This window comes from Herpailurus yagouaroundi, unplaced genomic scaffold (assembly GCF_014898765.1).
Source record: "Herpailurus yagouaroundi ecotype Mexico unplaced genomic scaffold, PumYag 28, whole genome shotgun sequence".
NCBI lineage: Eukaryota > Metazoa > Chordata > Mammalia > Carnivora > Felidae > Herpailurus > Herpailurus yagouaroundi.
Window position 1 is genome coordinate 78,318,895 of NW_024412376.1, and position 23,750 is coordinate 78,342,644.

The 23,750-nt window shown below is 38.4% G+C and overlaps 1 protein-coding gene across 1 annotated transcript in view; it reads left to right on the plus strand.

Moving 5' to 3' along the window:
• The window catches only part of DKK2 (dickkopf Wnt signaling pathway inhibitor 2), a 102,577-nt gene that overhangs the window by 73,477 nt on the left and 5,350 nt on the right, over nt 1-23,750 (plus strand). The window contains exon 2 of the mRNA XM_040476737.1: nt 22,651-22,801. Coding sequence (XP_040332671.1) covers nt 22,651-22,801 — 151 coding nt within the window. The remainder of the gene's footprint in view (nt 1-22,650; nt 22,802-23,750) is intronic.

The following is a 23,750-nucleotide window of genomic DNA, read 5'->3' on the forward strand; positions in this document are numbered from 1 at the left end:
TAGGTGGTCCAAATGGAAAAATATAAGAAAGTGATGATAATATTATGTCAGGCAAAATGGACCAACCAAGAAAACAATAATACAACATTTCAAAATTCATATGCTCATTCCAGCACTTTTAGATAATAGCTTCCTTCCTCAATCTTTTGTCTGTTGAAATTTTAGCTGGCACAGTGGTGCCTCTGGCTTCCTATAGGAGAGGAGACAGCTTTCCATCAGAGGTGATTTTTTTTTCCATTTTAGGGTTTTTATGTAACTTATTTGAGACTACTAACGCATTTACAACATTTGCAATGTGCTTTATTTTTTTAATGTTGATTTTTGAGAGAGAGGGAGACAGAGACAGAGAGACAGAGAACGAGTGGAGGAGGAGCAGAGAAAGAGGGAGACACAGAATCCGAAGCAGGCCCAGGCTCTGAGCTGTCAGTACAGAGCCCGATGTGGGGCTCGAACCCACAAACCGGGAGATCCTGACCTGAGCCGAAGTCAGACACTTAACCAACTGAACCACCTAAGCACCCGAATTTGCTTACTTGTTACTTTAAATAACAAGTTATCTCATTTGACCACTCAATGATGTAGTAAATGGAATAGTAGTTACTATTATACTCATTGCATATTTGTTAAAACCTCAGCTTGGCTGATAATTTGCAAAAGATATCCGTGACTTGGATTTTCCTCATCATACTGTACAACAGGACTTTTATACCATAAGAAAACTAGATATCAAGAGCTTATGGATAAATGGACTGGCATCATAAAATTAGTACAAATTTGAGGTCTAAAATATTTGCTTTCGTTACCTGAAAGTGATAGGGTTGTGCTGCATTATCGTAAGTTCAATGCCCTATGATTCTGTGATTCTAGAATGTCAGAGAACACTGAATTCTCACTTACCTCTTTGTTGGGCTATAGTGTGACTTAAATGTGGGATTTCTCTTTTTATGTGAGGTATTGTCTCACATGGACACAGGGAGAAAAAGAAACAGCCTCTGAGCATCTAAGCTAAGGGAAGGGAAGATGGGGTGGGAAACCTCAAAACTTTCCCTTTTCATCTACTGAGTGAGGCAACTCGTCTATAATGTTGAAAAGCATCACAATGTAATTGATCCTCCAAGTGGTTGTGGTTAAAGCTTTCTCTGTCTCCCATTTTTCTTTATTAAACTCTTGTTACTTTGTTATTTTCACGTACAGCAGAATCACCTGGAATGTATAAACACAGTTTACCCCAGAATGGTGTTCTAGCCACCCTTTTAAATTTGTGCTACAAATATGTTTTTGTCTGTTTTATTTCCATAGAGAAAGGTGAGGCTCAATCCCCCCTTTGGAGTAGTGAATACAGTGATGGCAATGGCCAGCACTCTGCTGGTTGTCCTGGTAACAGCATCTCAAATCTTACATTAACATCTGGTGTTCTTAAGCTTAACAGCTGGTTGTCTACAGAAAAATTTGAATAAGGAGTTGAAACACAAATGGGAATACTACAAAATAAAGTAGTTACCTAGGAGGAATACTAAGAAATAAGTAAGCTTAAAGCAGGAAATTAGATGCAACTTGCAAAAGACAGAGAAATATATCAGAGATTTAAAAAATGAATAAAAGATAATGTTGCCCCTCCTGCAAAATGAAATACAATGAAGATTGTAAGTTTAAGTTTTGTATTGTTTTGATAAGCAAATCAACCAACATCTTGGGAAGATGACAAATCCTGATTAAATTTTGGAGAATTTGGACTCATAGTAGCCGACTTGTTCAGAGTCTCTACAAATCCTAGCAGAAGTGGTACCTGTGATTATCAGTTCAGTTAAACCTCTTGAGAATTCATTGTAAGGTGTCCAAAGATTAGAAAATTCTTGAGAGTTACCCTAGAAGTGGTTGACCAACACCTTTTAACTTATTTCTATTCATGGAATTAAACATGGTGTTGTTACATTTGAAGGATTTGAGGCTATTTTTATTTTTGAGAAGATTGTTTTTACTTGAGGGGCTCATTGAATACATACTGACATTGAAGGAGTACTCATTTTAAATCATAACAAGACAAATAAAAGTTTTGACATCAACAGGACTCTTCATTTTTAAGGGCACAGAATATGATTACTTACAAAAAGTTGTTAAGTCAGTGATTGTTCTTCACCTTCACCTCTTGAATTGGAAAGTTCGTTAAACTCCCAATTTCTATAGGTAAAAACAATTTCTGCTGTACCTACTCTCATATTAGGTGATATCAGAATATTCAAAATCAAAATAGGTCCTTGCCTATAAGGAAATTGACCAAAGCCAAATGGAAGTGCTCTTGTGGCTTAGGATACAGTCGCAGAAAGGTGACCAAAACCACACAACTAATAGGAGTATAAAACTTGCGGTGAGTAGATTTACTAGGCGGAACCAGAAAAACTGAATAGAAACAGAAAGGGAATTAGAGTTTTACTTGATACAGGGGAAAACAGTTTAGGAATTTGTTTCCTAAATGGAGTGGACAGCCCCTTTAGGTCATAATTTCCTCACTGAAGTGAAGGCTGGATGGCCACTTGTCAAAGATGCTGAATAAAAGCTTCATGTTGAGTTAAATAATTGCTAAGCTCACATCCAAATCCAATATTTAGTTTTCTTCTTTACTCGATGCCATACCAAATGTAGTAATTTCCAAACTTGCATTTGTCTTTAGTGGTATTTAGAAAAAAATAAGCAAATAATTTATTACGTTGCTTTCCATTTAATGCAAATATTTTCCCAAAGTGTAAACATATCTTTTTTTTTTAAATTTTTTTTCAACGTTTTTTATTTATTTTTGGGACAGAGAGAAACAGAGCATGAACGGGGGAGGGGCAGAGAGAGAGGGAGATACAGCATCGGAAACAGGCTCCAAGCTCCTAGCCATCAGCCCAGAGCCTGACGCGGGGCTCGAACTCACGGACCGCGAGATCGTGACCTGGCTGAAGTCGGACGCTTAACCGACTGCGCCACCCAGGCGCCCCAAACATATCATTTTTAAGAGCTATATTTGTGGAGAAAATTTTAAAACACTAAAAATTTTAAATACTAATTAAGTACCCGACTTTCATCACCTAGAATTAAGAGCTTTTTAATGTTTTTCCAAATTTGATTAAAAAATAAAATGTTAGAGTTTAACATGTTTAACCTTATTATTAAGAATGCTCTGAACACTACTTCCCTTCCTTCTCTCTATGGTCTCATCTCACACTCCCTTAGTCACAGGTTTCATTGGTTTTCTTTTAAATTTTTGAGCCTCTCCTTTTACCTTTTTGGAGGATGTTTAAGGAGAAATAGGAAAGTCATGACTAAGAGACTGTACTGATTGAATTTTACTGAGCTTATATGTAAAGACACACATAGGGTGCCAAAAGAGATCTAGAAAATGTTAGGCACTGAAGGGAAATGTCTGGAGTTGCAAGGACAAGTTTTAGTCATCATCGTTTAGAATGCCATCTCCACCAGACAATCAAAGCCATAGATGTGACTAGGGTTCTGGAGTGAAAGATTCTATAAGAAAATTTAAAATCTGAGAACAGAGCTGTTTAGAATTACCATGTTGGATGAGAGAATGGAGAGGACTCATTTAAGACAAGGTGAAGAACCAGGATGATGTGGGCTATAGAAGCCATTGTCCTTTATGGATAATCCTGTCCTGCAGAAAGAGTAGAAAGTGATACCTTGAATTAAGCTCTTAGAGGGTGAGTATACCCAGGACTGATGAGTGTCTGCACATTGGTAGCATCAGGTTTCAGGTTAAATGATGAATTAAAGAATGAATTAGTGGCCAGAAAGAGGAGACTGTATGTGCAAACTACTCTTTCAAGAAATATACCAATGAAAGGGAGAAAGAGCAGTTAGAGATTTGGTTTTTCATAAAAGACTTTTCTCAAGGGAAAGAAAAGTTACTAGTAGGTGGGAAGAAATACGAATAACATTATCTCCTTTTAACAAAACTTTCACCAGTCAGACTCAGGAAAACAATTTTTCTGGTAGTGGGGCAAAGTTTTACAAGAGAAAGAAAAAACAACCGGAAGAGGGAGAGTCTTTGTAGCCTAAAATAAAGACAGGTAGGGAGGAAAAGGACCTTTTTAATGCTAGGTGTGCAACACTATGTTTATAAAATATATCCATTCATTCATTTATTAAGCATCTGTCCTATGCCAGACATAGTTCTAGATGTTGGAGATGCAGTCATAAACAAAACAAAATAAAAATATCCCTGCCTTCATCATGCTTATATTTCAGTGAGGGGAGAGAGATGCTAAATAAGTAAACATTAAAACTATATAGCATGTAAGATGGTAAGAAATACTATAAATAGGGAGAAATAAAGTGATGAAGGAAGCAAGGGACCGGTGACGTGGGGTGTCAGGGAGGCCTCAATAATAAGGTGACATTGAGCAAAGATTGAAGGACAAGAAGGTGTCAGCCATGTGGCTTCTGGGGAAGAGGCTTCCAGGCAAAGAAAAGAGCCAGTGCTGGGCCCGGAGTTAGAGGATGTCTGGTGTGTAGGAATAACCGTAAGGAGACCCGTGTAGCTGTAGCAGGGTAAGCCAACGGGTGAGTAGTAAAAAAAGTAGTAAGAAGTAAGTAAGTGAGTAGTTAGATGAAGGAAGAAAGGAGAAAGAAGTAGTAAGAAAGTAGTAAGGGCTAGCTCACGTCAAACAGAAGGGGCTCTGACTTTTGTGCCCAATGAGATGGACGGTTTTAGCCAGTAACTGATGGGATCCGACTTCCATTTCAATAGGCCCACTTGGGCTGCCATATTGAGAATACAATGGTGTAAGAGAATCCTGGGATGGAGGGCAAGGATGAGGCTTGGAGCACAGCGCAGCAGCAGTGCAGATGGTGAGAAGGGGTTGGATTCTAAAAACACTTTGAAGATAGAGCTGACTGGATTTGCTGATGGATTTGAAGTTAGGACTGAGAGACAGGAGTCCAGGAGAGCTCCGAAGTTTTCAGCCTGACAACTGCCACCATAAACTTGCCATTTACCGAGATGGGAAAGATTGCTGTGCAAAAGAAACAGAGTCCCATTTGTAACATTTTTTGAAGATCTGGAGAATCATTCCTACCTACCTACGTGGGTTTTCACAAAACATATGTATCTGCTGGGACTTTTTTTTTTTTTTTTGACATTCCAATTTGGAATTGCGTTGTTAAAGTTTTGCAATTCAAGACATGTTGTATACTGTGCAGGAGCCTCACACACGTTATTGCTTGTAAAGCATTTAACACAGAGAGTTGTACATAGTAAACTTTCAGTAAGTATTAGCCATTACTAGAATTTTTTTGTAATGCCAGGCTGTGTTAACAGTGATGCCATTTCATATTTATCAAATGTTCTGTGTAGATATCTAGTTTGTTTCACTAGGTGCAAATGAACAATAAAAGGAAGTGTTGTATTATTTCTGTAATGCAAAAAAAGCAGATTAATGACAAATCACCCCTGGGAAATTGGGAAGTTTTTTGATAGTTGCAACAGATAGCCTGTTAAAAACAAAAAATAAAGTCAAACATTTTTTTAGGTGATTTCCTTTATTCTACAGATGAAAAACCAGAAGACCACAATGATATGTACAAAGTCTACCTGCTAAGTGATGGTAGTCAGGACTTGAACCCAGAATTTTGTCTCCTGACCACAAAATGTTATTATCTCTTGTTTGAATAAAAAAAAACCCCACCTTTACAAAGATTCTATGTGTTTTTAAGAAACTGCTTTTTTATTCATCACAGCTACCTCCCTCTGTTTCCCAATTGTTTGTGCTATTATTTGATGTATGGGAGAAAATAAATAGAAGTCATAACAGTGTGACCAGAGCTGTCATCTTTGTCCCCAGAGTAAAAGAGTCAAAATAGCCACCCACCCACAGAGCAGAGATCTAGAAATGCGTGGGTAATTCAAGTCACCTGGTACCATAGGCTCTGCAGGTGTTTGTAACACACACCCTTTACTGGCAAATGGTTTCCTGGTGTTTCATTTAGTCCCAGTGTCACTGCATAAAGAGGGAAATCTCAGACATCAAAGGAAGAAAGAAGATTAAAGGATCCCAGCACTTTAGAAACAAGACCTTGTCAGCTCTACCGTTTACTCTCCTGCAATGCCCCTCCTCACCCAACCTCAAGCTAAGTGACCAGGAGAGAGAGTGAACAGATCTGGTAGGCAGATGTTGGAATATACATTGGCTATATTGCAAGTTGTCATCTGTACACATGTACCCACATGGGGGAGGGGAGGGCAAAGAAAGTGGTTTGGGGTTGATGCTAAAACACTGGCATCAGCTCATGCAGAGCCAGGAGAGGAGGGGGTGCCCTAATCAGTGCTTTTAAGACCTTTTCGTGCAGTTGGACTATGACATTGGCATGAAACCTGACTTGGGTAAGAATTAACCTATGTGTAAAGCTCTGTCCATAATGTCAATAATGGAGGTTTGCTTCCCAGCCCTGTATCTAGAAGTGTCTCAAGTAATACTAAAAGAAGCCCTCTTACTTTTGATATGTACACTAATTCATTCAACATTGACTACTCTGCGTGTCAGACTCATGATAGGAGATACCTCTCCCTCTGGCATTCTGGAAGTACAAACTTTACACAGTTTTCAGTTTCTCAGGCCTGCTGGGAGAGATAATAAGCTTAGCTAGTTAAAAAAAGGACTGATTTTCAGCAAGGAATTAAGAGTCTAACCTACGTGGTAATTTTTTTTTTAATTTTTTTTAACGTTTATTTATTTTTTGGGGACAGAGAGAGACAGAGCATGAACGGGGGAGGGGCAGAGAGAGAGGGAGACACAGAATCGGAAACAGGCTCCAGGCTCTGAGCCATCAGCCCAGACCCCGACGCGGGGCTCGAACTCAGGGACCGCGAGATCGTGACCTGAGCTGAAGTCGGACGCTTAACCGACTGCGCCACCCAGGCGCCCCCTACGTGGTAATTTTTAAGTGGTTCTATTTCTGGATCTGGCACTTACTATCTGCTGGTCACCGAGCAGCAAGCTTCCTCCCCAGGAAAGCTTCCTCCCTTGTAGAACTGAAAGGTAGTGATGCCTACCCAACCTGCTTAATGGGGTATTGCATGGGAGGGCTGAAGTGATGGAAATGTTTTGGAACTAGAAAGAGGGGAGTGCTTGCTCAGCACTATGAATGTAGTAAATGGTACTGAATTATTCATTTTTTGATGGTCAATTTTATTTTTAAAAACCGCCTACCCACCTCATCTCCCTTGCTGATGAGAGAATGTGTCTGAAGGCTCTTTGCCAGTCAGAAGTTGCTTTACAGATGTGAGTTTGTGGGAAGGCTATTCAGAGAGTAACTATTCTTAGCTACTTTTATTTTTCCTGAAAAACAGAGAGCCCTGTCATTTCAATTAGACAGACATTTCGCAAGTGTTGCCAAATAATGTGGCATTTTAAAGAAAACATTTTATCTTTCCCTCTCAAGCAGCTGTCCTGGGATGAAACGGGGATGGGCGGAGGGGAACACCAGCTGCAGCTGATGTAGTTGGTATCAATAGATAAAATCCTTCACCTCTGGGTCACACATATACCACCAGTTATTCCAAGATCAAAGCCAAAAACAAAAAACTAAGAAACTCCAGGTACTTAGAAAATTTCCACTCAGTCTGATATCAGTTCTTTCCTGTTGTTTGCCTTTTCGAAGACAATGGGGTGCCTATGTGCCCCCTGAAAAAAATGGGCTGAGAGTAAGTATATCATTAACCATGTGCGTGCGACTACCCATACAAGGAATGTCTCGTTTCTGCCCTGTGTGATTCTCTTAAGGGCAGGGACCATATCTTGTGCATCTCTACCACCCCTAAGATGTCTACACGAGCAGCCCATCAGTAACAGTCAATGGATGGCAATGGCCTGGCATGGGTGTTTTCCTGTGGACTCCTGGGATAATTTTCATTCTAGAGATTGGAGCATCAGAGGCTGGAGCGCTAATTCATGAATACAATGAATGCACCACCACCTCCACTTAGTAAACTGTGAATAATCCAGCTTGGGGAAGGTCCAGTTTAATCACACTACCAGAGGTCTTGTCAGCCTGATGTAGCCTTATCAGAAGTTGCTTTTGCAGCCTCTCCAAGGTGAGGATGGAGTCAGAAGAAGGAGAGAATTTTGACTCCACGTTGTCGGGGTGCTGCCTGTGCTCTGCGTATGGAACCAAGTGATTTCAGATCGTATCTGGAGTTGGCTCTCCTTAAATATTAGAGTTTGCCTATGTCTCAGGAGTTCTTTAGTTTCTTCCTGCTGGAAATTTCAAGCGTAGACAAAAGCAGAGAGAATAGTAGGAGTGAACCCCCACATGCCCATCCTGCAGCTTTGATAGTTTTTAACTCACACCTAATCTTGCTTCATCCACACTGCCCTACTCACCCCCACTTTCTGCAGCGCAATTTAAAATAAATCCTATACATCCAGATTATTTGATCCACAAATATTTCAGTTTTCTTTAAGAGAAAAGAACTTTTTAAAAATAAGTGCAATACTGTTATTAAAACTAAGGGTTAACAACACTTCCTTAAAATCATTAACTATCCAGTATGTAGAATTCTTGAATGCTTACAATTTTGGAAATTACCAAGCGGAAGTGATTACCATCAAAATTTGCAATCTGTAATGAAGACCAGCCTTTGGTCTTCGTTGGTTTGTAAAGTGACATATCGATAAAGTACCTAGGCAAATTGTGAAATCATTTTTGTAAAAGGCACATCTGCAAAATATCTGTAGTTTCCATGAGCCTGTTATTTTCAGGGTCTCATGAAAATGTGTGCATTTTGTAGAAAAGCTATAGCAACTGTGGCATCTGTTAGCAGGAGGAGTCCTTTTGGCTGGTGAGATGGTGAATTTAAGGATCCACGGCTCGGCTGAGGTTATGTGGAGAGTTACTGAACTCTAGTGAGAAATGTGAAAAGCTCATCCTCACCACACCCAGGTTATGCACCCAAATTCCCAGACAATTTTTGTATTATTTTCGGCAAAGTCTGTCCTCAATGAAAACCATACTGCTCTATCACTGGAAACACATTTTTGCTTTTGATTGGGTATTGGTTGAAGACTCAGCAGTAAACCAGCCAGACAGCAGGACATGGGTGTGTATTATTATCCCATCTCTGTACATCCATATATGTTTATCTATCAGTGGAAAGATCCTCCTGCAGATATTACCAGATGAGAACACATGGATGTTAAATAAAAGTCTCCCTAGAGCTGTGTAAACATATGTTGGCAGTTGTGACAGAGGGAGTTAATTTGTTAATACTTAAGGAGTTTCCTACTTTGAAGACAGACAGCTATAAGTACAGTTAGTGTTAAATACTAATATTAATTATTATTATATAATCAGTAACTGGCTGATTACTCTTTTAACTGATTCATTCTGTGAAGCTGTGTTTTAAAGCTCTGTGATTTCTTTTTGGAACGTTCCCAGAAAGCAGAACTGGACTTCTTAGCAGATTTGCTGTTAGTTATTTAATGTCTCTCTATAAGAAAGGTATTCTAATGTTTCTTGGAATCATCATTTTCAAGTTGTAAACAGTTTTCAGTGTTCCATTTGCACAAGTACAGCTCCAATTCTCATTACTATGGGATGAGCAGTCTTATTTCAAGAGCTTATTCTTGGCTTTTCCAGACCATCCTGTTTAAAATCCCAGGCAGAATTTGATCAGTGTGTATTAGGCAGTGCTGTGCTCAAGGAAGGGAGATGAAAAGCAGCACATGACCAGATCCTTGTGCTTTTGATCTATCCTCAAAAAAGGGCCTGGCTAGTGCTGGGTTTGGTAATAAAAATCACTTCATCCGATGTTAATGTGGAAACAACTTGACTTGCATGTGTGAATGAAGTTCTGGTGATCTCATTTAAACCCAGGAAATGTTAGAGTCAGACCGTAATCCATCCTGTCTGATACCTGCTGTGCCCAGGTGTAGCTGTGTCCTCTTCATACAGAACACGGGGATCCAATCACTCTAGTCTCTAGACTGTGAAGCTAAACTGTACAGGAGTCTTATAGAGACCCAACTTTTTCAAACACACAGTGACATCACTGCCTGGACTCAAAACATGTAGCAAACATCTAACTTAAAAAAATTTGACCTAGAAGGGAGAGGTCTTATTTCTTGCCTCTTTGCCCAGGCTATAGGCCCATCTCATTGTTCTACAAATACAAATATGAACCTATCTTAGGCTGAATAAAGTCCTTTGTAAATTTCTTTAAGTTTTTAAACTTGGGAGATGGGTCTGAAAAGTATATGGGTGTCTCCAAAATTCTGATGTGTGGGCATAATGAGAAGAGTTGAATTGGTTTATACAGAAATATAGATAGGATTTGAAATAAATTTGGTTCAAAATCTAGAAGCACTGTCCACATTTTCTTATAAAAATGGACATTCCAATGGTATTTAACTAATTTAACATGGCTGGTGAGAACCTTGTTTAGCTCAATTTCATTAGGATCATAAACAAGTCAGAAGCCCCTAAATGCATTGATGTGGCATTCCATGAGACACACATTTGGGAAAAAAATCACTTTAGTTGTTAGGTACTGGTTGCTATTTTTCTGTAACTAAGGTGTACCAGGAAACTGAATCCCCTTAGCATTCCATCTATGTGCCTCCAAGACGTTTAAAGGAAGCCATCGTGAACTACTCACTCACCTTCTTGCATCTTTGCAATAATACCTCATAGTGGTGGTGGTTAACTAGGAACAGTATCAGGTATGATCCACCAATGAGAAAAATATTGAGAGATAAAGGCAAAGAAAAGTTAGAATAAAGTATGTAGGGTGGAATGTCACCAGCTTCGTATGATCCTCAGAAGTACTTAGAGTCATGGTTTCTAATCCACCAATAGGCTTAAACAATTCCCTGAGGACAGTTAGGGAAGAGGTGAAATCCAGAGTCATTACTGTGAATGGCCTCTAGGATGGCATTATTGCTCTGGCAGAGACATTGATACCACTTAGAAATGAAAGAGCCTACTTTTCACTTTAGGTATTTTACATGTGAAAAATATCATCAGCTATAGGAATGTAATGCAAAAGGAATTGATGAGAGTACTTGAAAATGTGAATCTGAGGCTCAAAATGAAACTCTTGAAGCCAAGTTGCTGGTTGAAAAATTACTCACCAACCAATCTCCTTTCTTCTTAAACATATAAGATGTCCTTAGCTATATAGTTGTAGGTTTTACTGATTTATGTAGAACTTAGCTAAGTTTTAAAAATCTATTTCAAAATATATAAAAAATCACTGTTTAATTTCTAAGTTCTTTTTCTTTTCTTTTCTTTCTTTCATTTTTTTTTTTGTTTTACCATCTTCTCATGGGTACTTATGTGAGCAATTTTGTCAATTCATTGTACAGATTTCCAGACACTGTTATGACAAAACTTCGTTCATTAATTCATTACTGGACAAAATGTGGAATGCTGTTATTCCAGGCATGATGTGACCACTGGGGATACAGAGATGAAAGATGGTTTCTGTAATCAAAAAGTATAAAGAAGGCAGAGGAAGACTTTAAGACAGCACACTCTATATCATGGAACAAATCAGCATGAAGTATTAACAGGGTGCAGGTGACATGGGACGTCCGAATCAGCTGGATGTGAGGAGCCAACCCAGAAGGTTCCCCCAAATAAAGTCACTTGATATAATCTCTGAATGGTGAATTGGACTTATCCTGATGAGGAAGTAAATGGAGGAATGGTGTTCTTGGTAGAAGAATATGTACAAATGCATAGTCATGAGGGAGTGTGGCTAAAGGATGTGCAAGTAGCCTCAAAGAACTGGCATGTGTAATGCAAATGCTGGGGAGGTAGATTGGGATCATGTGTAATGCTGAGAACAAAAATGTGTTCTGGTCATCTTTACTATGACACAGCTGTCTTAAGTTAAAACAAACAAAACCAAACAGGACAGATCTCAGATAGCATTTCCTAGCAAAGTTATACAAAAACTCTATTAGCCATTTGGCTAATGAATTTCATTTGATTTGTTTGCCTAGACTTTTGATTAACCAACATAGCAGTGGGGTTGTCTGAGGAAGGACAGCTCTACTCCAGACCTCAGGGCAGGTGGGGTGGAGGGTCCTTGTTTTCCTAGTTGCATTCCACTTCTCTTTCCCACCCTCCCTCCCCATCTCACACTTTAATGCCCCATATTTTCTACAAGTCTGCTGGAATGTGAGGCCAGACTCAGAGGTGTTAAAAAGAGTCCAATGCCAGTACATCTGTGATTCTAGTAATGAACAAAGGCCAACAAAGGAAGCAGCAGAAATACAGAGGAGCATACTCTTTGCACAGGCTGGAAGGACCAAGGGATGGAGGGGAAGTGACTTAAGCCCAGAGACATGATTTCATTTGTTTCATCTAGTAACAAATCATCTGACCTCCCTTGCACTATTGAGAATGTGCTGGTTGCCACACCAAAGCAGATGAATGGGATGTGGGTGGCGTGGGGGACCAACGTCTTCAATGTGTTTTCTTTGGGATTACTAACACATTGAGTATTTCATCACAAGATGTACCAAATTTCTGAGGCTGAGATTTGAACAGGAGGGTCACACAAACCAAAGAATCTGTCCTTTGGCTTATAATCTCCTCCTTTTCCAATCTTCTAACAAAGCATTTAAATAGAATTTTTTGATAAAAATATATTGTAAGTCAATGAGTGATGTCTTTATGCCATGCTGTTTGCTCAACATAAGTTTGCTTTGTCCTTGCTGACCAGCTGTCCTTGCTGTCCTCTTCTTTCTTCCACACAATAAGAATTTAAATTGGTTCAGGGGAGTAGAAAGGCTGGTAAGTAAGACCACGTGTGTATCAAGATATCGATTGTTTTTTGGAAAATTATTCTATTTTAATAAACAACATGTGGTCATATAATTGCTATTATCAGACACTAAAAACAAAAATACTCTCCAAGCTGGGGCTTTTGAACCCAATCATCTTGCAAATGTGTGAAATAAATGAGTAGCCTTAGCTATTGTAATTTCATCCATTAGGAAGTCAGGCAACTATTCTACCCTGATGCTTTAACCCTTTTGTTACATCAGAGACTCTGAGAATGAGTTCAAACTGTCTTCAATATAGTTTGTCCTGATCTTTGGAACCCAGAAATGACAGTATGAGTGTATTTTGAGTGCTCCTTGCATGAATTTCTGTGTGAGAACTGTCCCATCAACTGAACATTCCATAAAAATAAAAATGAAGCTGGGGTGTGGGGCACAGATTCCTAACCTGTTTTACAGGCTATATAAATATTGGCTTGGGTGGCTAGGGAAGGAGTCAAGCTGGGAAATAGGAAAGAATAAGGATGGCAAAATAATAGATTAAATGACTTCTATTCCTTTCACTTCAGTAACAGACATGTTGGCTTATCCAAAGCCCAGGAGTTAAAGTCCGTCCCCCTGCTGCACATGTAACTTGAACTTTAGTCCCTTCGTATGTCAGTAGTGTGTAATGTCGTAATGATTCTAGTCCAGGATTCTTCATACACTTACTTTTTATTTTCTTCCAAATGGCAGAGGTAGAAATAGAGGAGTTATTTCAGCAGAATTCTTGTTAGAATTGTCAACCACCTCTGCATCCTACTTTTTTAAGCCAAAGGTTTTTAGTCAATTCAATCTTTGTGTCTGTAACAATTAAGTAAACCCCTTGCTCCAACCATTTGGGGAATCACATGGGGCCCTGTTTCTTCGCAAGTCATTGTTTCTCCTCCCAGCACACCTGGAGGGATAGAACGCAGGCCTGCCTTCTTGCTCATGACTCTAAATTTGAATGGTAATATTTTGTATTTTCAATCAATATTTATACAGAGCCTAAAGTGGCTCTTACATTGAAATTGGGTCTTTTCACTGCAAACAAATATTGAGGATTATATGCTGTGATTTTTTTCCCCATCTTCCCAGCCGTAAAAGAACAAACTTTTCAGTTCTATTGGCTTTCATCAACTGTTTCCTCATAATCAGAATAGACTGCGGGGAAGAGAAATGATACCAGAGAAATGTAAAGTTTGCATGTTCTATTCTAAATGAACAATACTATAAACATCACTTCAAGGAATTGTTGGGACGATGGATTATTTGTATGTGTATATAATCTAAATGTATTAATGATCTGACTCTGCTAATAAGGTCACATCAATAAAAACAGAAAAATTTTAATCAAGAAACTTCAGCTTGGATTCTTGATACTCTTGCAAGAAATCCTGACTCTAGGAAACCCAAGTTCTTCCAAGACTTCCTAATACAAGAGCTAGGAGGCATAAATTAGCAAGGAAAAAGAAACTTCACATTGAAGCTCTTAAAATTAGTTCCTTTAAAAATTGTATTAATTTTAATAGATAATACACCACGTGAAAATTAGAAAATTTTTAAAAGACTTTACATGGAAACTAAAATTTTCCTCTTCTCAGTTCTCAGTAATTCTGTCCAACCTTCCATGGGTAAATTCTGCTATACTTTTCTTGGATGTACTTCCTGAAAAAATGCAATTAATAACTTATGCACACACAGAAACCTGTATACACAGATTAATATATATCTTCACTGGATTTCTTTATCGTCATTCATAAACCATGATTTTAGAAATGAAAAATGTCTCCAACTAATGTAACATTTAAATATTTTTTAATATTTATTTATTTTTGAGAGAGACAGAGACAGAATGCAAGTGGGTTAGGGGCGGAGAGAGAGGGAGACACAGAATCCAAAGCAGGCTCCAGGCTCTGAGCTGTCAGCACAGAGCCGGACGCAGGGCTCAAACTCACGAGCCATGAGATCATGACCTGAGCCAAAGTCGGACGCTCAACCGACTGAGCCACCCAGGCGCCCCCATATAATATTTAAAATTCACAAGCGTTTACATTCAGGCTCAGAAATATTTACCAACGTTTACTTACTCTATAATCCTAAAGAAAGTATGTTAAGTTTTCATACCTACCTGGACTTCAATATTTGAAGTTTGAATGTGATTTTTCACTGGACAGGGAAATTTGATGCCCTACCAGAAATAGGAAATAATGAGAACACACATCCATCTATTTATCATACTTGATACGGGGAGAAAAAGTAGTTGTTTTGTAAAGACCCACGGGATACGAGATCCAAAGAAAACTGCAAAGCTGTGTCTTGCCAACAAGACACAGGTGCACACCACATGAGGATATGAAACAGTCCAGCTACAACGGGTGTGTTGATAGCTCTGAGTCTACACTGTGTATCTCCCCAAGTGCACTGGTATGTTTGTTATGTGTTACTTTATTTTTTCATGTAGTCTCCGAAATTCTCAAGCCTACCCCGAAGCACAGTGGCTCAGCAGTAGGAGTAAAGGTGAACCTGCCTGGAAGTAGCTGTTGTCGGCGAATCTCTTACTTAGACTCATGGTGATGTCGGGGAACCAATTCCCCGCTTAGACCCCTGTCTATCAGAGATAATATTCAGTCCATATCTCATAGAGACCAGGCATTTTCTCCATGATATATATGCAAGAAGCATCCTTAATCTTTGTAACAAGTCTATAGAGAAATGTTTCCCTATCTTACTGTATCTATGACTACCAGGACAGAATTTATTAATGATACAGGCTCCTGGACCGTATCCAATTCACAAAATTAGAATCTCTATGAGGAGTCTGTGAACAATTTGTTTTTAAAGAAACCCTGTGAGATTTTAAAGATTTGGTAAGTAGGGAAATGTTGCTGAAGGTAGAAATGCTATCTGCCTTATCAAGGAGAGAACTGAGACTGTTCTCAGTTAAGTAACTTAAAACAATCAATCATGGGGGCATAATTCAAACTGTAGTAGGACCCCAAAATTCTTCCTACCATGTTACCTTTCTGAAGGTCATGAGGTCAGAAAAATGTGTGAGGCTACATGGAAAATTTTATATTGTAGGCCTTCAATCCTGGATTTGGAAGAAAACTTGAAATTGTGTAGTTTCTTCCTCTGTTTTGGCTAGAACAATTATACTCCACCAATCACAGAACTACAACGGGCTTTATAATGATATAAGGAGTATAAAGGGCTCCAACCATTGCTGCAAAAGCACTCCTGAGATGCTGCTTTCTGAGCATGCAAGTGTTCTCGTCCTATCTGTTCCAAATGAGAAGAAAATGGGTCAAAAACAGGCAAAAGGAAAATCAGGTAGACTACAAGGTTTAGATTTCTCTAAGTGCTGAGACCTTATGGAAAGGGTTAGCTTTCCCCACCTGTCTCCTGATCAATAGTAGCAATGAACATGTTACAGTTGAACATGTGGTCTGTGTTCCAAGTAGAGAACTCCCTGCTATCTCCTCTGCTTAATGATATACAGAGAACAGGGTGGAGCAACCCAACTTAGAGAGGACTTTGCCTTGATTTCATAGAATTATTGTTTCTTAGGATTTAAGTGAGATTTTTCTGAACAGATTGGGGAAGTTAATGGACCACTGGCAGAAATCCATCATTCCTAATTTATAATCCAGGAGGCATTAGCAGAAGTCTCTCAGCTCTGCACTTCTATGTCAAAACCAAATATCTAACAATCCAAGCCTTAAAACGAATATGTGGAAGAGATACCCAAAGGTTTTCCACAGTGTGCACAGCATGAATTGTTTTAAGGAAATTGATTTCCATATCCTTAACTTGCATGATTTTTTTTTTTCCTTACAATTGTCTGGGAATGTGCCTGTGTTTACAATAAGCCTTTTGCCATTTTATGTGGAAAGAAAGGCAAAATCGTCATGCATTCCAAATCTTGATATACTGCATTAACCAGCAGTATAAAACCTTTTATGGATGACAGATGAAAGTAGAATTTGGAGTATTGGCTTAACAATGATGTTCTTAGTGGTTGATTAGGCATCCTAAACACATCTCTCCTTGTCTTGTCATTAATTCTTTAAAAGTGAAGCTTCGCCGTGGTTGGAAAATTATGGATACAGAACATCCAAAATAGTTGTGATGACTTGTATATTTCAAAATTTAACTGAACGTTTTCTAAAACTAACCATTACTGTGAATTTCATCTTATAAAATATTTAGCATTATGTGTCACATTAATAAAGCTAGCTAAACTTGTGCTGAAAAATGTTACATGTTACGCACGTGAGAGGATACATAGTTTTCAAAATTGTTTTATGGATAGTGCAGGCAGAACATTTGTAGATCACAGAACTAGTTGTGTCTGGATTGTAGCTGGTGTTCAATAAATACATGCTAAACAAACAACTATTGAATATTGAATGAATACCCAAACAGCTGCCTTAATGAACCTATGGCACACATCCAGAACATCATGAAATTTCTGAACTTTTCCCCTCGAATTTAATATAGCTCAATCCTCCTGGCCTTATGTTCAGGAATCCTCAAAGATACACCCTTATCCCCTAGAGGTAATTGTGGACAAAGGAAAAGATCCGATTGCACTGCCTTTGGCATGCACCATGCGAGTGCACATTAGCCAGCTTGAGTTCTATGTCCCTGCATCTCCCGAAGCTGCAATTTTAAGGTTTGATTTTGAAATCACCACCTTAAACGGTAGCAAAGCTTGTATATTCATTGAAACAGAGAGCTATCATATGGAATGTTGGGCAAGGGAAATTATCTTTTCTCTAAGAACTGAGTTGGGGGTGGGGAGCCCGTCCCATCTGGTTTCCCAAATGTTAATTGCCAACCTTCTGCTAAGTTCCCTTTGAGACCCCAGACCTTCGAGTCCCCAGCCCTTTGCTGCTACCTCCTTCTATGCACTCGCCCCAAATGTTTTTCATTCCCACAGCTGGGTCGTCCCCCTGCAGGCTTTCTTCTTCCCGCCCAGCTGATGATGTTTTTCTGGCTCCAGAAAACTTCCGATTGTTACAAACAGTGCTTGCGGGGACAAAGGATTGTCCCGATTAAAACAACAACAACAAAACTGGGACGGTCTTGCAAGAATCCGGATGGGTGGCCATCCCACATGAACACTATGTGATGTTTCTCCCTTCCTTTTTTTTTTCCTACCCATCATTAAACAGGAACAATGTCATTATTTTGAAACCTTGGGAGTTAAACTAAGGTTTCAGTTGTGGCCAAAGGTCTGTTCAGTAGCCAGTGCTGCTGAGATACCTAGATATTTTTCTCATTTCATTATTCGTAGGGATTTGATGATGTCATTGTTGCATTTGCATGTTTTAAGGGATGGACAACTGTTGAAAACTAAGAATAAATTCAACCCTAAATCTTACTCTCAAATTAACAGGTATTTTTTCCTCGCAGTTCTGAGAATAATTGAAAGAAAAAAAAAAAAAAACAGGCTCAATTAGTTCAAATAAGATGCATTAACATTTCGTTTTATTTCGTTCATTAGAATATTATTGAATTATCATTAATCACATGAAGGGCTTTTACTTGTAACTCTGATTACCTTGAATTTAAGTGGACATAAAACCGTTGTCAAGGAATGAAATGAGAAAATGTTGTTTACGGCATTGTCTGTGTTGTCCGCCAGTATTCCGTCTTTCCAACAGCTGCACCCGGACATGCTGTTGGTATTTGGAGGCTTCTAGAGAGAGAAGTGGCCAAGTTTATTTTTCTAATCTCTAAATTCGGCACACAGGTCAGCACTGAAAACCCCTTCTCTGTGTGTGCATTAAACCGTCACTGGTAAATGCTCTCCAGTCATGACACCTTGTAGGGAGGCCTGAAAGCCAGGGTAGGCCCCGAATCCCCGAATTCTCTGCTATTGAGCACATAGGACTTATTTGCAGAAATCACTTAAGCTCTCTTTACTTCATTGCTAAAATTTTAAATAATGATTCCAAATTCGCACAGAGTAAATGGATGTAAAAAAAAAAAATCCTTCATACTAAAAAGAAATGCTCATTTTTGATGGACTTGATTTTCAAGCCGTGCCCAACATGTTCACTCTGTTTTAGTTCAGGTCCTGGCTGTAATAATAACTAGAAAACACTCTATTTTTAGCCTGGAAAGGGGGTTGGGCAAAACTTCTTTGCTTTTTGACCTGATCATGGACAGCTCTCAAACATTCTTAATTTATGGCCTATCACCTGCTATTATTAGGAATTTCAAACGAATCTATCTCCTCATTGTGACTGACACTAAGTCAGGAATGATTTTTCATGGAGGCAAGTATTCCTGGATGATCATGCAACCAAATTTCACTGTTCCTCAGACCGTTCGCTTGACAAGTAAATGAAGAGCCATACAAATTCACTATTAATAATTTCCATAGAGGTAAAAAAAATCAGTCTTCTTGTTAATTTATAAAAATAAGTAACAGGCAGGCATATTATTGTTTTTGTTAAATGGAAACTTAGACTAAGATACTCAAATTCATTTTTTGTTTGTCATAAAACCATCAACAAATGGAAACAGGAACAGCCTTCCGAGTCCAAAGTAAATGGAAAATAAAGATTTTTTTTCTATGGAAAAGTATCTGAATGGCACTTTCACTAATGTATGTAATTCCCTTTAGTGGTCTATTAATTGCCACAGTCCTCACTTCTTCAGGATCCTCTGTAGCTACTTTATCCGTGCGCCTCTCTCCCTTCGTCCCTTTTTTTCCTCCCTCATTCTACCTCCCTTCCTCTCTTGCCTACAAGGATACCGTTTCCAGACATGTTAAAGGGGGATATGTGGAGAAAAAACAATAGCAAGCTGCAGAGCCCTCATACTTGAGATGAAAATAGTCTTGTTTCAAACTCTTTACTGAAAAATCATGTATGAGGCCGAAAATACAAGAATTGCTATTAATGGTTCCGATCCATATTTTCTCATGTTCTATGTTTTATTGCTAATGGTTATGCCAAAGGAAACCATATGGCTGAGGAGATCTGGGCTGGGCGACATTGATATCAGAAGGTAAGGCATGCCCCCATATTATTTGCTTTCCCAAAAGCCTGCTTCAGTCAATGTGTCTTATCATTTTTTTAATTTCATTTATATTTGAAGGCTGTTTATTGGAGCAAGCAGTTTTATAAGCATACTAGAAGCTGTATAACCTTGAATTTCAGTTACTAAAATTTTATCTTAATTGTCAAAGAATTGCTCTTAATGTTGTGTTCTGGGATTCCATTTCAAGTGCAACATCACATTAATGATAATCTTTTATCACAAAAAATTCCGCATGGTTTTCTGCCTGTGTCATTTCTATTTAAAGCCAACTTATATATAATATATATAGGTGTAATATACATGCATAATAAAACTACACATCCTCCAGTATATTTTACCTCTTAGAACAACTGAGTTTCCCTCTGAAAAACTTGTGAGAATTTTATTGTGACCCCATTCAAATAAAGGACTACTGTACATTTAACTTTTTGCAATATCATCTGCATCAAATATTTTCCATTTCAAATACTTTCCATTTCCCACCATCTGATAATGGGAAGTTAATGATGTGCCTTCCACAATTTTCTGCATAAATGAACTGCTACTTTTAGCAAACAACTCGTTTTTTACCATATAGACTTTTTTTTAGTAATTGAATCAAATATTATTCTATATTCAGAATCCCTTGAAGATTTGTTGCTTGTGTTGTAAATTTCACGTGCTGTTTTAGGTGGCACATGTTTATTTCCATTGAAAGAACATGTCCTATTTTTGAGGAAGGGAAAAAAAAAACTTGTAAGACATCAAATGTTTCTTGCAAAACAATTTGATGAAATAAATGTAAATGAATCAGAAACATGTGAATTGTATTTCAATCAAAATTAATGGGTTTAAATATGAAGGAAGTAAAGTGCTTCGGGGAGAGAGTGTGGCAAGGCGGGAAGTGACATTTGTTTTGTTTTCATCAGTCTTGGATTTTTGAAAAATGGCCTAATACTCTGAATTTACCCTAATTCATATTCTCTCTTAAGCCTGATGAGGGAGATCCAGAATGGGACAACAATATGCAAATTCACTTGATAGCTTTATCTGGCTCCAATTATAATGTAGGCATCAAGCATGACCACTGTTCAATCCTTCAAAAGCAGTTTCAACTTGAAATTCATGATTTTTCTATTTTCTCTTGAGGGTAAACGGTAAATTGTAATAATGCTGACGTTATAATTTTTCCCATAGAACATGTAGTTTTCAGACTCTCATGTCAGCTTCACATTTATTTTCTCTGCCAAAATGAAGAGAATCAGATCTAAACAGAAAATACGTGGGGATTGACTGTAGCCACACTTAGCAGGAAAAGAGCAGGGGGAGAAAGAGAGTATAAGAGAGGGAGAAAGAAAGACAAGGGAAAAGAAATAGACCACTCACACAGACATGGGTCATCAAACCTCATTTCATTAGCAAAGCACTCAAATCACACTACTTATTTGAGAGTCATAAAAATGTTACATTTGTACCATTTATGTGTGCTTAAAAACAACTACATGGCTTCTTTTTTACTTTTTATATTTTTCAATAAAAAAAATAACCATGCCTGACTCTGAAAACAGAAAAGAACTACAAAAAAGAAAAGAAAAACAACTTACAAATAAGTCTCCCTGTCAACATGCTTCAAAATATGAGGGAGTTTGATGTGTGGTGTGACAATGCTGTTTCTCAACTCAGTCTCTGCAAACAGAGACATTTAAGTGTTCCAAAAACTTCCAACAGGCCAGGAATACATAACTGGAGATTATATTTTCACTTTGGGAGATAATATGGGGCACTGCTTAAGTACCTCCCTTGGTGAGAAATGTAGGAACAGAGTCCTTTCTGCACTGAAGGTGCAGTAGCCCATAGGGTTATTTTTGTATGTAAAGAGTCTGCCTTTTTGTTTCCTGAGAACATGCTGCAATTGGAGTTGAGCATTTATTTCTCTGACCATTTGGAACTCCCTTGCTGTTCATCACCACATTTGGAATGAGGACCCTGCTCCTTGATTTCCTTGTGCCAAGCAGCTCATAACCTCAAACAGTTCTGGAAGTGGTTCTCTGCCATGGTCCTCATAGGCAGGAATTGCAGGGAGTCCCTCTTAATATATTTGTTCTATAACTGGGCAGAAGATATGTTTTAGCTTCTAGCACAACCCTTTGTTTTTTTTTTAACCTCCCCCTCATCCAATTTCATGGATAAAAAAACAGCATAGCTAGGCTGACTGTTTTATTTATGCCTTAAATCAGTGGCAGTATAACAATTACAACTGGCGTGCCTGGGTGGCTCAGTCGGTTGAGCATCCGACTTCTGCTCAGGTTGTGATCTCACCCTTTTTAAGTTCCAACCCAGAGTCAGTCTCTGTGCTGATAGCTCAGAGCCTGGATCCTGCTTCAGATTCTGTGTCTCCCTCTCTCTGCCCATTCCCTGCTCACGCTCTGTCTATCTTTCTAAAACATAAATAAATGTTTTTAAAAATTTAACAATTACAACTATTTCTGAGCTCTCAAAGTTACCCTTAAAAGCTCCATTGATCAACACAAAATCTAAATTCCAATTCCAAAGTTGTGTCAACAAAAGTATATGAATAGCATCAACATTATCTTTGTTATAATCAACAATCAGTATTTATAAGGTTCTCAAAAAAGTGTCACTATGTAGGATATATGCTCAGAACATTACTACAACAGCATGTTTCCTTTGATGAGAAACGTATTGTGATTTATTTCCCGTTATGATTTGTTGCAGTAAGTTTTTTTTAAGTGTTACAAGATCTAATCTACTTTGCATTTGGTGTTGTTGTTCTACTTTATGACAGGCCTACCCTTGTAGCAGTGATAAGGAATGTGAAATTGGGAGATACTGCCATAGTCCCCACCAAGGATCATCGGCCTGCATGGTGTGTCGAAGAAAAAAGAAGCGCTGCCACAGAGATGGCATGTGTTGTCCTGGTACCCGCTGTAATAATGGTAAGATCTAGTTCAATGTTGATAGGCCTCTTTCTTTTTATGTGAGAGCTGCTTAGCAAATTAGACCAAATTCTCCTTAGCCAGCCCCTGAAATGTAAGGAGTCTTTCAAAACTGGCAGGGATCGGATCATGGTTTAGATATGTGTACAATTACTTGGATTACCTTCCAAATCCTAGTTTTCCTGGACTCTGATCACTTTGTATATCGTACAATTTATGGTGATCTAGGATTTGCCATGTTGAAGTGTTGTATATAAATAGCTAGATATTCTATTCCACTAAACACGAGTGAATACATGCAAAAGACCAAAGAACCTGCTGTGATTTAGCAACACAGTGGTGAGTCCCTCTTCCAGTTGCATATTCATGTCATACCTTAATTCTTCTATTCAAGGTGTCTTCTTTTAAAGGCTCCACCCTGCACCACACTTATAGGGAGGGAGTGATTTGTTCCTCCAAAAGGAAACACAGGAGTCTATTCCCTAGCCTTTCCATAAGCATGACTTCCCCCAATCTCCATGAATTTATAGGCAGACAATTCAGCGTTAATGATGAAATAAAGAATCACAGACAATACATGATAAAATCATTAAATAATTATAGCCAGTGATCATAGACATAAACTTAATCATGTGAAACAATATGATCATACTCCTTTTCCTATACTTGCTCCTGACCTCTGGACAGAGTCCTATTGGAAGTACTGTGGTCAGGTGAAGGGAAGAAAGGCCTCATACCATTCAGGGTGTTTACAATGAAAACTAGGATTATATTGTTGATTGAACAAAGGAAACTGGATACTGAAGGTGTATGTCTGGTCAGACATTTTTAAAGTACTAATAGCTAATATTAATTTAATATTTGCTAAGTCACTATTGTAAGCACATCACACATATTCACAATAACTTAATGCAATGTTTTAATTCCTATTTTTGCCCACAGTCATTTG